The sequence below is a fragment of the Alligator mississippiensis genome, chromosome 1 (assembly GCF_030867095.1).
Source record: "Alligator mississippiensis isolate rAllMis1 chromosome 1, rAllMis1, whole genome shotgun sequence".
Classification (NCBI taxonomy): domain Eukaryota; kingdom Metazoa; phylum Chordata; order Crocodylia; family Alligatoridae; genus Alligator; species Alligator mississippiensis.
This window is the reverse complement of record NC_081824.1, coordinates 481,324,764-481,337,086: the sequence shown is the minus strand read 5'-3', so window position 1 is coordinate 481,337,086 and position 12,323 is coordinate 481,324,764. Positions and strand designations below refer to the sequence as shown.

The 12,323-nt window shown below is 42.4% G+C and overlaps 1 protein-coding gene across 3 annotated transcripts in view; it reads left to right on the top strand.

Annotated features, from left to right (window-relative positions):
- The window catches only part of NUP98 (nucleoporin 98 and 96 precursor), a 50,498-nt gene that overhangs the window by 24,965 nt on the left and 13,210 nt on the right, over positions 1 to 12,323 (top strand). For all 3 annotated transcript variants that reach the window (XM_059723452.1, XM_059723451.1, XM_059723450.1), the window contains 9 exons: positions 447 to 563; positions 2,588 to 2,895; positions 3,342 to 3,455; positions 4,425 to 4,563; positions 4,856 to 5,033; positions 5,531 to 5,698; positions 10,366 to 10,542; positions 11,149 to 11,305; positions 11,779 to 12,193. In XM_059723452.1, the coding sequence (XP_059579435.1) occupies positions 447 to 563; positions 2,588 to 2,895; positions 3,342 to 3,455; positions 4,425 to 4,563; positions 4,856 to 5,033; positions 5,531 to 5,698; positions 10,366 to 10,542; positions 11,149 to 11,305; positions 11,779 to 12,193 (1,773 nt within the window). The remainder of the gene's footprint in view (positions 1 to 446; positions 564 to 2,587; positions 2,896 to 3,341; positions 3,456 to 4,424; positions 4,564 to 4,855; positions 5,034 to 5,530; positions 5,699 to 10,365; positions 10,543 to 11,148; positions 11,306 to 11,778; positions 12,194 to 12,323) is intronic.

The window sequence follows — 12,323 nt, the reverse complement described above, 5'->3', positions numbered from 1 at the left end:
AAATGGTTGTGCTAAAACTTTCAATGATGAAGCATAAGAAATTAAGTTTCCTTTTGGTGTGAAAATTATCTTGTATATGTCCTGAAAATGCCCTCTTCTGCAACGGTGTGTTGATTTGTTCATTCGGAAAGAAAATTCCACCCGAAGGACTTAAGGGAGTTGAAATGTATGTCTTATTCCGCTTCTTATGTGTTGGCACAGATGTAAAGTTTTTAAAGTGCTTTAAAAATGGAAGCCTTATGATCATTTGTACAAGTCTTGACCTCTGCTGTATAGGTGGAAATCAAAACCAGCTCTCAATATTAGGCTAAGGCTGTAATTTTTAGATATAGCAGACTACTTGCATTATCCAAGTGGAAAAATAGCTTAGGTGTTCTCTAGTTCTTTGACCTATGGGATGAAAATGTAGGGCAGATCACTGGATTGTTGCTTTTATTGTCTTTTAGGAAGAGCATCAAGAAGCTGGTTTTGAAAAACCTCAGCAGCAGTAACCTGTTTTCTCCTGTCAGTCGCGAAGCTGAAGACTTGGCCTCTCCATCAGAGTATCCAGAGAACGGAGAGCGGTATGTTCATGCATAAAGGAGCTGAATATGCCTCTGGGAAACACAAATTTAGTTAGGTTCAGATTTACTGTATTTGCTTGACTTGAAGACAGCCCTGAACTTTTTTATGTGACTTTCTAGTAACTAGATGCTATACATGGAAAATTTTATCTAATTACTGGGGAGTCGTCTTAAATTTACCCCCCCTCATTTCCTACTTGCCACCCCCGCCCCCTCCACCTGCTGCATCAGGAAAAACAGAGGCAGGGGGCTTAACTCTGCCCCTTGCCCCCCTGTTGCCTCTGGCCCAAGCTGCTAAGGCACCACTGCTGCTACCATCCTGGGCTGGGGCTGGAGCCGACACCTCCTCTTTGCCCCAGGCTGGAGTGGGGATGGAGCCTGCGGCGCTGGAGCAAGGGTGGTGGGGGTGGTGTCAGGCAGCAGCTGCGGCGCTGGTCCCAACCCCTGTTGGGATGGAGCTGCAGCAGTTGCCTGTCCCACCACCACCTCATTGCAAGACAAGGGGCTTCCCCCTCCATGTTAAATTTGGGGTGGGGGACGGAGGGCCCTTGTCTTTAGAATTGAGTAAATACGGTAATATACTGTCCACAGACTCCCCAAGAACTAAAGCTTTTAAATTCATAAACTCATTGCTTGGAAATAAGTTCAGATGTCTGTATTTTCCATTAAGTCCAGTGGTTTAGGACTTCTGTAGGAGTTATTTTGATATTTTGGCAATGCCAGGTGCTTCTAAGTATCAAAATTATATAATCTGATAATTGAAGTCTTTTTTTTCCGAAAGAGCTTACGAGGATGCATCAGGCAGCTTAAGTTTCCCTGCTCTTATTTTTTTCAAAACACTGGAACAGTCTTTCCTGTTTTCTTATATACGAATAATGGTGCTGAGAGTGCTGCTGCTTTAAAATGGGTTTCTACTTGATTTTTGTTTTTTTTGTTTTTTCAGCTACTAAAACTCCAAAGTAGAAGTAGGCAACGTTTTTGGTCAGAGTGCCAAAAACACCTGCAACCTCCACTCGCACGATGGTGGTGTGCTAGGGGTGGATGGCATGGGAGCCCCAAGGGGTCTGATCTTTGTGACAGCGTAGACCTGGCCTCTTACCCACTGTCCTCCCCTAGGCACGCATGCCAAGCAAAATGCTTTTGTGCGCCACACTGGGACCCATGCCAAGGGTTGCCTATCCCTGCTCTAAACTGTATAAGCAGGTTTGTGTTAGTTGTCTAGAGGCAGAAGTCCTTTAACAATAGTACAGTCTGTGTTGCAAGCTTTCTCACCAGTGATTCTGTTAGTTGTGCAGAACACTATTATTCTGAGATTACAATTTGTCTTTCAAGTTGGGTGAGTCTCTTTAAATCTGACCAGTGATCCAGGAAAAAAAAATCCCCAAAACAAAGAACCAATAAAACCTCCAACTTCAGTGTGGATCAGTTTTGAGCTAGAATTTTTTTTGTTTAAGTTTTGTGTTATCTTGAACTTCTTCAAAGCCTAGTCTCTTTGAACCAAAAAATTGAGAGAAAAAAAAAGCATGTCAAACAAAGTACTTACATACCTTTTCCAATCTTTTTAAAATGAAAAACTATCAAAACTTACCTCTTCTTGCAAAAAACTATATGTTGGTGAATTGGCATTTTTAGGCTGCAAGAGTTTTTATCAAAGGGAAAAAATATTCCTGACCAGCTTAAGTCTTAAGCCTAACCTAAACTTTTCACTCTAAGAAGAATTAAGTGGCTTCACCCACTGAATCTTGACAGCCTATTCTGAGGCTACTAATTGTGGATTAAGCATCCCATAGTGTTCCCAGATTTAGTTTGATTGTGTGGGCTGTGAGGCCTAATCTCCTATGATTTTTTTTGTTGTTGTTTCGGGAAGCAAACGTGAAGTATATTTTGGGCACTAGTGTCTACAGTTATGTGCTTGCATCTTTGTGATGGAAATCTATGTGCTGTTATGGGATGAGAAGCTTGAGTTATGACACGGACATGCAGGATGTTTGACAGTGAGTGATGTTAGACTTTTCGTCTTCTAGGTTCAACTTTCTGTCCCGCTCTATTGATGAGAACCACAGACAGGATGGTGAGCCAGAGGAAGAGGACGATCATCACGAAGTGACTAGGTTTTACACAAACCCCATTGCCAAACCCATCCCACAGACCCCAGAGAACGCTGTGCACAAACACCAGAACAGTGTGGATGATACCATTGTGGCTCTGAATATGCGGGTTGCCTTGCGAAATGGACTGGAAGGCAGCAGTGAAGATGCCTCGTATCATGAAGAGTCTCTGCAGGATGACCGTGAAGATGAGACTGAGAACATGCATCATCTGCACCCAGCAGGTCAGATTAGCACTGCTCTGTGCTGGGGCAGCTCCAGCTCTTTTGGTCTTGATTTTTTTTCTGAACTCTTTCTGCTCCTGATCCTCTTGTTTTGGGCTTATTTCAGATTGCCCCAGAGCTCTGAATGGTCTGTTTTCCTTCCACCAAATGGCACTATTCAGAACCCAAACTTCTGATTTCTTTCACCTAACATGTGTTCTAGTTTTAAGATGCTTGCTCCAGGGGAAGCTTGATGCTCACTACTGAGATCTCTGGATCTTCGTAGGAAATAAGCATGACAATATTTGAGTTACTTTATTTCCTTGTCTGCTTTCTCTGAACTGATTCTGAGCTTCCACTTGGGGTCTGAAATTGTCTTAATCATCTTGTCATGGAAACAAAATTCAAGAATTAAATGCCGGTGTGATGCTTGCCCTCAACCATAATTCTCGTATTTTCTGTTGCAGGAATTGTTCTCACAAAAGTAGGCTACTATACCATCCCGTCTATGGAGGAGCTGGCCAAGCTTACCAATGACAGAGGAGAGTGCATCTTGACAGATTTCACCATAGGTCGTAAAGGTGAGTGGAGACGGTGTTTCTAGTAACATGCTGTCCTGCTCCTGGACCCAGGCTATTTTTATCTTCAGTATAAACGTATCCTAGACCTACATAAATCCATCCACACCCCCACACACAAGCTTTTATGACACTTAGCTGTTTAGATTTAAAACTTGGACTTGTTATTTATGCACACGTGTGCAGTTTGGAGACACAGCAGTCATTTGTGCTGTTCCCAACTCAAACGTAGTACTGTTTAAGAACCAAATTTGCAAGTAAGCTAGCTTTTTTTTTTTTTTTTGTCTAAGCTTGAGTGCTTTTCTTTACTAGTTTACCTTTTGCATTCCCAACTAGACTTATTAAAACTTAATAGTAAAATGTTACTGAAACCAGACTTCCCCCCCCCCCCACTTTACACCTGGTCCCCTTCAAAATGTTATGAAACTATTTGAAACTTGGATGCAACCATATAAGAAGCATGAGAATCCAAGCTGTACTGTTGTAAAACACTTATAGCTGAAGGAGCTGAATGTAAATCTACATTGGGAATGTAACTGCCTGAGATTTATTTTGCTGTTTTAACTGCACCTAAAATATTGCATGGCATTCTAGTTCAGGAAGGGGAGAAACTAATTCCTTCAGCCCTTAATAATCCCAGCGATGACTACTTGGAAAGTGTGACAGTCCAGGAAAATACATAAAAGCCCCAATTTATTTATGAGGAGCATTCATCATGCTGTGAGGTTTTTGTTTTTTTTCACACTATTCCCTTTAGGCAAACCAAGGTAGATGCTAATCCTCCTATAGCAAGCAGCTGAGCTGTGGAGTGTAGAACAATAAGTTTGAATAACAACTTGAGTAAACAGTGGACATTTTACTTTGGAAACTTCCCCACTGTCCGTCTATATCTTTTTTTTTTTTTTTTTTTTTTTAATTACACCATTGGAAAGTACAGGTTGGGTTTATACTATTATTTGGTCTGCTTTTCAGGTTATGGATCAATTTACTTTGAAGGAGAAGTGAACCTAACTAATTTAAATCTGGATGAGATTGTGCACATCCGTCGGAAAGAAGTTATTGTCTACCCTGATGATGAAAGGAAACCACCTGTTGGTGAAGGTTTAAATAGGTAATTTTAAACTTTACATGTGTGAAAGTGGGTCAGGGCTAGCATATGGCTTTTTGTATATCTATTTACAAAACTTACCCTTTTTTTTTGTGGTTCCACCAAACAGTCCACGTATGCCTTCAATTTGTTACTTTTGCTTGACTATATGGCACTTGCATAATTTAGTAACTAAACTTAGTACATTATTTTATTTAATGTTTAATCATATTCTAATAGTTCTTAATTTCATCTGTGGCTTTTTTTCAAAGTCTGGTGGTCTCATGCCTTTCTCTGACTAAATTGTTTTTAACAGGCGAGCAGAGGTTACGTTAGATGGAGTTTGGCCAACAGATAAGACATCTCGTTGCTTGATAAAGAGCCCTGAACGGCTAACGGATATGAATTATGAAGGCAGACTGGAGGCTGTATCTCGGAAACAGGGAGCTCAGTTCAAGGAGTACCGTCCAGAGACTGGTTCTTGGGTGTTTAAGGTAATGCTTACTTATACCTGATGGGTCATAAACATCTGGATGCAACTGAAATTAGAATCCCTTAATAAACCAGTGATTTATGCCAGCATCATAGCACTGTTTCTTCCCTTTGGAGTAATTGGTGTCATTTAGGAATTGTAGCACTACATTCATTGACAACAAAGATCATAAATTAGTACAGACTTTCCAAACCTGGTCAGAAGCATTTATTTGGTCCTTAAAACTTGTGCTTTTAGTTTTTTAATGTGTATGGTTATGCATGTAATCCATACAAGGATTGATCTGAATTTGGCATATGATAACTTGGGTATGCAGCTGTTAATTACGTAGATTTAGAGGGTTTAGACTTAGGCTTTTAAATGAACCAGTGGTTGGCATCCAGTTCCCATATCAAGTCAAGGGCAGCTTGTGTCACCAGCTGTCATTCATCCCTTTGACAATCCTTCCCCAAAATCTGTGGCCTGTTAGTAACAGTCTTGCTTTTGATCTTTGTGTAGGTGGCTCATTTCTCTAAATATGGCCTGCAAGACTCTGACGAGGAGGAAGAGGAAGAGCATTCTGCAAAAGCGGACACAAAGAAGTTAAAAACTGCTCCAGTGCCACCCCAGGGGCAGCCAGTGCCCCAGCAGATGGCCCTGAATGGGAAACCAGCCCCACCGTCTCAGGTAGAAAAAGGATAGAAACTTCGTTTTTTGTGAATTTCCATCAAGCCGGAGGGTAGCTGGCTGTCCTGGAGGCAGTGTTGTCACTATAACAAATGGCTTAGAAAAATGCAGAATCTTTCGAACTAAACTTGTATAAATTGGCAGATACAGCTGACTGCCTGATGGTTATATGTCTGAAAGATCTTGGTACGCTTTCTCCACTCCCCCCCACCCCGTGTACTTTTATTCCAAAACTTGGGCTTTTGTTGAAAAGGGCTTAAAACCAAAAATTAACTTTCCGTCTAGATCCTGGGCTCATAGGATGTGGTAATTTTTTACCTGTTGAAGAAAAGTCTTGGTTTTTTTGTTCGTTTGTTTTTTTCTCAAATGTGTGGTATGATGCTGGTCACTTATGCTGGTTTAAGCATCTGAAAAACAGCTTGTGCATTATTTCGCCTGTATCTTCAAACCTCGCTCTGTATGCAGACTTGTATACTAATATTTTAATGAATTTTTTGTGTATTAAAAAAGTGTATGTTTTTTTTTCCCCCCCAAACGTTGGGTATAAGTGTTTGGGGCGGGGTGGGGTATGAATGTACAAAAAGCTTCAGAATGGGATGCAAGTGTTAATGGATCATTGTATACATCTTGGAGAGAAAATGAAGGTGCAGCTATTTCCTGGCAACAGCCTAAGAAAGCAGTAATAAAATACTGAACTGTCATACTCAAATAAGATAACTGCGTTGTAAAGGAATATTTGTAATTTTTTTCACATAGGTTCAAAGTCTTGTCCCATATTCGGACATAACTTTAAACAAAGTATCTACGCGTGACTACAATGTGAACACTGTTTAAACTTGGATATAGCTTTTCCATAAAAAAAAAAAAAAAGTCACACAAGTAGTTTGGACACTAATGTAGAGCAGCTCTCTTGCAAAGACATGTTCATGGTAGTTAGGCAGTCAGATGCTTCTTTCAGGTGGTGATTGCCTTATTTCTACAAAGTGACCTTGTCATAAGATAGGGCTTGACTGACTTGAATACAAAATGTTGAAGACTTTCCAAAACCAGGGTTTGCAGTGCCCAGTCTTGAAATCTAGTCCTCAGTGTCCAGTTCTGCTTCTCTGTGCTTTTCTAGAGAAGATCATATCTGTATGTGCAGGAGGCTGGAACAAAAGGATGTCTGCTTTCAGCAGCTGGATTGCCTTTGCTAAAGGGGAAAGGCTTTTGTTTCAAGGCATAAGCAAACTTGTTTTTCTACCCTTCAGTAATCTGCAGTGAAAGCGGATCTGTAAGCTTGCAGTTTCCTGAGGCATTAGAGTGCAGTGAGCTTTTGCTTGGACAAGCAGATCAGTGGAAGAGAGCCATATTTAGCCAGTGGCCCAGCATGTCACTTCCCTATCTGTACCCCTTGGTGTAACAAGCATTGATACTGGGTGTTTGGGAAAATGCAGCCGGTGTGGCTCGCTGCTCATGTCAGTACCATTTTTCCCCTCTGATCCTGATGCATTGCTCCCAAGGATGCAGATGCTGGATAAGGAGACAGTGGGAAGGGTGCAGTCTTATTGGCTGTCCCCTGCTTTTGTTTTTTTCCCCCAAAAAAGTCAAAGATAAAGACAATGAAAGCAGTTCATCTGCAAGAGGCCCAAACCAACCCAGTGCACAGCCAGGTTGAGTTGCTCATTTGTATCTAGCTGTTCCTATCAATTCAAATGTAAGTGGCAAAAACTTGCCCACCCTGCTCAGTAGCAGCGACTCTTCGACTAGTAATTGAAATTTGTGTTTCACTATAATTTGAAACTGGAGCTGTATAAATGCCCCTGAAGTTTTTGTCTTTTTTAATGCAGGTAGTCCATGGAAATTGTGTAGTGCAGCTTTGGAGCCATGCAGAACATTGCAGCGGAGAGCCTGGAAACTCAGCTCTCGACTCCAAGGGGGGGATATTGGAAGAGGATGTGGGTTCAGTTTAAATTTTAGGTCACCTTTGCTCGGTCACAAACATGGTGCTTTAACTGCTGCAAAACTGGGATTTGAAAACCAGGTAGTTCTTTCTTTCTGTCTTGTGACTTCATCTCAGCTATTGCCTTCTGTACCCCAAATTTGCAGCTTAATCTGTCTGCAAACTAGGAAGATCCAACTTTTGTTTTTCCTTCCAGTATGGTGTTAATTCAACTGGGCTAGCAGCAGCAAAGGAGTAAAGCTGCATTAGTGAATTAGACAGCTGTGACTTGAAAAGTACAGAAGTAGATCTAGAATACAGATATGCTAGTGCTAGTAACTCTTCTAATTATTGTAAAACGCTTTTAAGGTCTGCAGGTACGTTTTCTATAAACACCAAAAAAAAAATAAAAAAAATCCCTCAACCTGCAGATCGAGCAGCAATACCAGCATTTGGTTTTTGCAGATCTTATTTGCACACTGTAAACTCTTCTTCCTCATTATTGCTGGGAAACTTATCACTAAAATACCTGCGCTGCTGACCTCTCAATCCTTTGCTCGGAAGAGGAATCTCTAAGTGAATTCTGTCAGTTCAACCTGTGACCTTTTTCATCATTTTAACACTTTGCCCCCGTCTGATCCTGATATACCATCAAACAGGTGTGTGGAATTGAACAAAAGTCCAGCCCCTTTGTTTCCCAGTAGCTTGCATAGGATCATGTGAAAATAGGGCTGGAAGAGGACTTCACGAGGTCAGGCATCTAGTTTAACCCCCTGCTCAGGACAGGGTCATCCCTGACTAAACCATCCTACTTGGGTCTGTCTAACATGCTTTTGAAAATACCCAGGGATTGATGTTTCACAGCTTCTCAAAGCAACCTGTTTTAATGCTTGACCCCCTTCCTAGTCATACCTTTCCTCCTAATCTCCAGCTTTAACTTCCCCTGCTGTAGTTTGAGGCCATTGCTCTTAGTCCTGTCCTCAGATAGCATTGCCTTCCATAATTGTAGCTGCTGTATTGCAACAAAAACCACTGCCACAAGTTTAATTGCTGAGGGTCTTAAAAACAGCGAGTTGCATGAACTTGGCAGGACCTTGCTTTTCTTATTTGATTTTGTCACCTTTTAATATAAGCTGATGGCAGCCAGCAAGGATAGCTTCAGACATGACTTGCAGTCTGCAGGCCACGTCTAGCTGCTAAAGGCAATAGCCCCCGTCTTGGAGCTCTAAAGAAAAAATCAGTTACCTGAAGTGTGCTTATAGCATGATGCACGCCAATCACTTCTGGGTGGTGAATAGCCCTGCACAGTTTGGCCATCTATTTAGCTGTGTACAGATGCTCGTGCTCGCTGACTACAAACCCTAAAATGGAAAGAAATAGGCTGCCGTTGCCCGAAAATGGTCTCCTGGCAACAAGATTGCACGCTATGTGCAACTTGCTCATTCTTGGCTACCTGCTAATGCTGGACTAGCTGTCAAGGCCTCCTGTGAACAGCGTGTTCTCTCCTGTGTGCTGTAGCGTGGGATAGAAATCACGATCTGGTCCCTTGCTGTCCTGCTGACCCTGGAATGTTTTTATCTTCCACAAAGGAGTTTAAACTGCAATTTATTCTCCCAGCAAACAGTGGCAGCTTGTAGGGCTAACTTAAAATGCCTAGTTGTTGTTGCAGGACTATTTGGAGACCCTGAATCTGGGTTCTAGTCCAGATGGCCTAAGCAGCTGTTACAGATGTTTCTGGCACTTGAGACCCATGTCAAAGGGTCAAACGATCTTAAAAGGTGACTGGCACTGGAGAAAAAATGAGGCTTGTTGCTGTCTTGGTGGTTTAGTGGGTTTTTACCTAGGAAAAATCAGGAATGTTCCCTCTAATCGTATTTCTCTAGCTGGTTGCTGCCAGGAGGCTGGCAAACTATTAATTCTGGATTGAACAGGGCTTGGCTCTGTTGTATATAGTCTTTATTGTAGCTGCTTAGACATTGAGAGACAGCAGACAGAAATTGCTTCCTCTCAGGTGAAATTGTACAGTTTCTTTTTAGACCAGACTACCTATTAAGCCATCTTGACAGGTCATTTTGAGAGTTCAGCAACCACGTGGATTTTTTGGGATTGTACAGTGTCCATGTGACAGTGCATTTTTTTTTTTTTTTTTATGCAGGCCAGTAACGAAATATTTTTTATTCTTTGCCACTTCAGCAGCTGCAGAAATGGAACTGGTATTAAGTAATTAATAGTCAGCGCAGGACTGATCGTTGGTCCAATAGATCACAGTTTAAGAAGTAGTTTTTTTTATAAACCCCAGTCCCCTTGTATCTGGAAGGAAACAGGATAAATAATGTCCAACTTTTCCACATAAAGTGTTTCTTAAGAAGAAAACTGGGCACACAAACTTTCCGTCTCCCCTTTAGCTGGTCACATTTGAAAATGAAAAGGAGTCCTGATTTGGGGCAGGGGAGTTTTTGCAGACTTTAGAGCAACCCAAATAAAGCCTTTTACTGTTGATGTGAAAGGTGATATGTGCTTAGCTTGTATTCTAACCCATGTTGAAAATAGTTGGTCACTGCTCCATTTTGCCAAAGAAGTGAGACCTGAAGACAATCCCTGAAAAGTCTCTTAATTGCACCCAAACAAGTGGGGAATGCTCCACTTTTATTTTTTTGCAGGTCATTATTGAGGCCATTGAATAATTTTGCTTTTCCTGTGAACTGCCTCAGTCTGGTGTCACCTAATATAGTGCTCCCCTCTTCTGCAGAGCCCAGAAGTGGAACAGCTGGGGAGGGTGGTCGAACTGGACAGCGATATGACCGACATCACCCAGGAACCTGCCCAGGACTCCATGCTAGAAGATGTTGTGACCGAAGATCAGGAACCCGTGCCTGCATCAACACACATTGCATCCTCACTGGGCATAAACCCCCACGTGTTGCAGGTGAATTCCTCAGTCTGTCCATCTAGGTGGGAGGACATGCTCTCACTCTCTGCTCAGCTTCTGTCAGATCTCTCAACCTGCTTCCAGAATTGAGCGTATGTATAGTCCAGCATGCTTAGTGCATCAAGAAACCAGGAGTGTCCCAGACTCTATGAATTCATTCCAGGAGGGGTGAACATTACATACTGTCACTAAAGCATTTTGTTGGGAGGCAGGAAATGCCATCTTTCCTGTTTAAACCAGGAAAAAATAGTCCTGTCACCGAATGGACTGGTATCCAGTCAGGAGGGGGTTTAGTACTCTGCTTTGTGAAAATCTGCAAGACCTCAGCTTCTCTTCTTGGGTGAAAGAACACAACACAAAATAGGGTCTTAGTACTTGGTAAGAGGAAAGCCTGGTGCTGCAGTCTTACTAGCTAGGATACCACCACTCTGATTCTGCAGATGCCTTGCTGATTGTTTTTAGTTCTCTTGCCACTATGCACCCATACTGCCATGAAATGAGGAGTTATCCGTACGTAACCCTTCCAGGGTGTTTTGGTCGATGGGAGGGGGAGCATTGCTAGTTAGATCTTGTAGCTGCCACTAATAAAGTATTACATTTTAGATCATGAAGGCTTCCTTGCTGGCTGATGAAGAGGATTTAGACTTGATCCTAGATCGTCATTTTGGCAAACAGTCTACGAAAATGGATACTTCTCAAGAAATCTGCTCTCCCAGACTTCCAATTTCAGCTTTGCAAGGACAGAAGAAGCGCTCCTCAGGTACCCCAAGGCCCTATGCGTACGGAGTACATGCACCACAGGATCTTGAGTGGGGGTATACTCTAAATGGCTTTTCCCCAATTAACATTAAGGTTTTGTTGGGGCAGCTTATCTCGTGAAGTACCCTGGACTTCTGCATGCTAGTTCTGAGCAGTGTTTGCCCAGGAGTCTTTAACAGTAGCTAAAGATTTTTAAGTGTCTAGCCCTGGGGATATGCACTTGTCTAGCAATGAGTTAGCATCTGTCTTTATTGAGGGACTTGCCAGTCCTTGTTGTCATGGTCTCAGATGCTAAGTTCTGGTCATCCTGCTACGGTCAAACTTTGCTGTTGCATCTTGGTGCAGTCAGCCTTGTGAAAACTGATATACTTAACTGCAAACACTGCTTTGAACGGTTCTGAAATTTCTGCAAACAATCTCATTCCTATCTGCTGTGTTTCATGCAGTTTAATCCGTTTTTTTTCCCCCTCTCAGTTGGTGGATTGCTGCAATCAAAATTTGCCAGTGTCTCTCTCCTTCCAAGTGCCTCTTTACAAGATTCTCGTGGACCAAGAACTTCCTCTTTTGGCAAAGCCCCTCCTCCAGCACCTTGGTCTGTGTTTTCCCCGCTTGCCTCTGTGTTCACCATCCCTGCTGCAGCCCCAGAGCCACAGATGAAGACAGTGGGTACCCGCAGGCAGCAGGGGCTGGTGCCTCTGGAGAAATCCATTACCTATGGAAAAGGAAAACTCTTGATAGACATGGCACTCTTCATGGGACGCTCGTTTCGGGTCGGCTGGGGACCCAGTTGGACTCTTATCAATTGTGGAGACCAAGTGAGCGAGGCAAAGCATCTTCGCAACACATCTATGGAATACGGGTTCTTGCCAGCTCCTGTCGCTCCCAAATCGTGAGTGGTGGCTTTATACCAAGTTTTCCCTTGCAGACAGGTTAAAGTCAAGACATATGTCCTCACCTGTTTTAAAGAGAATCTTGTAAAATAAGGGACTGTATTTGTCTGTTCTTGCCAATCTCGCTTC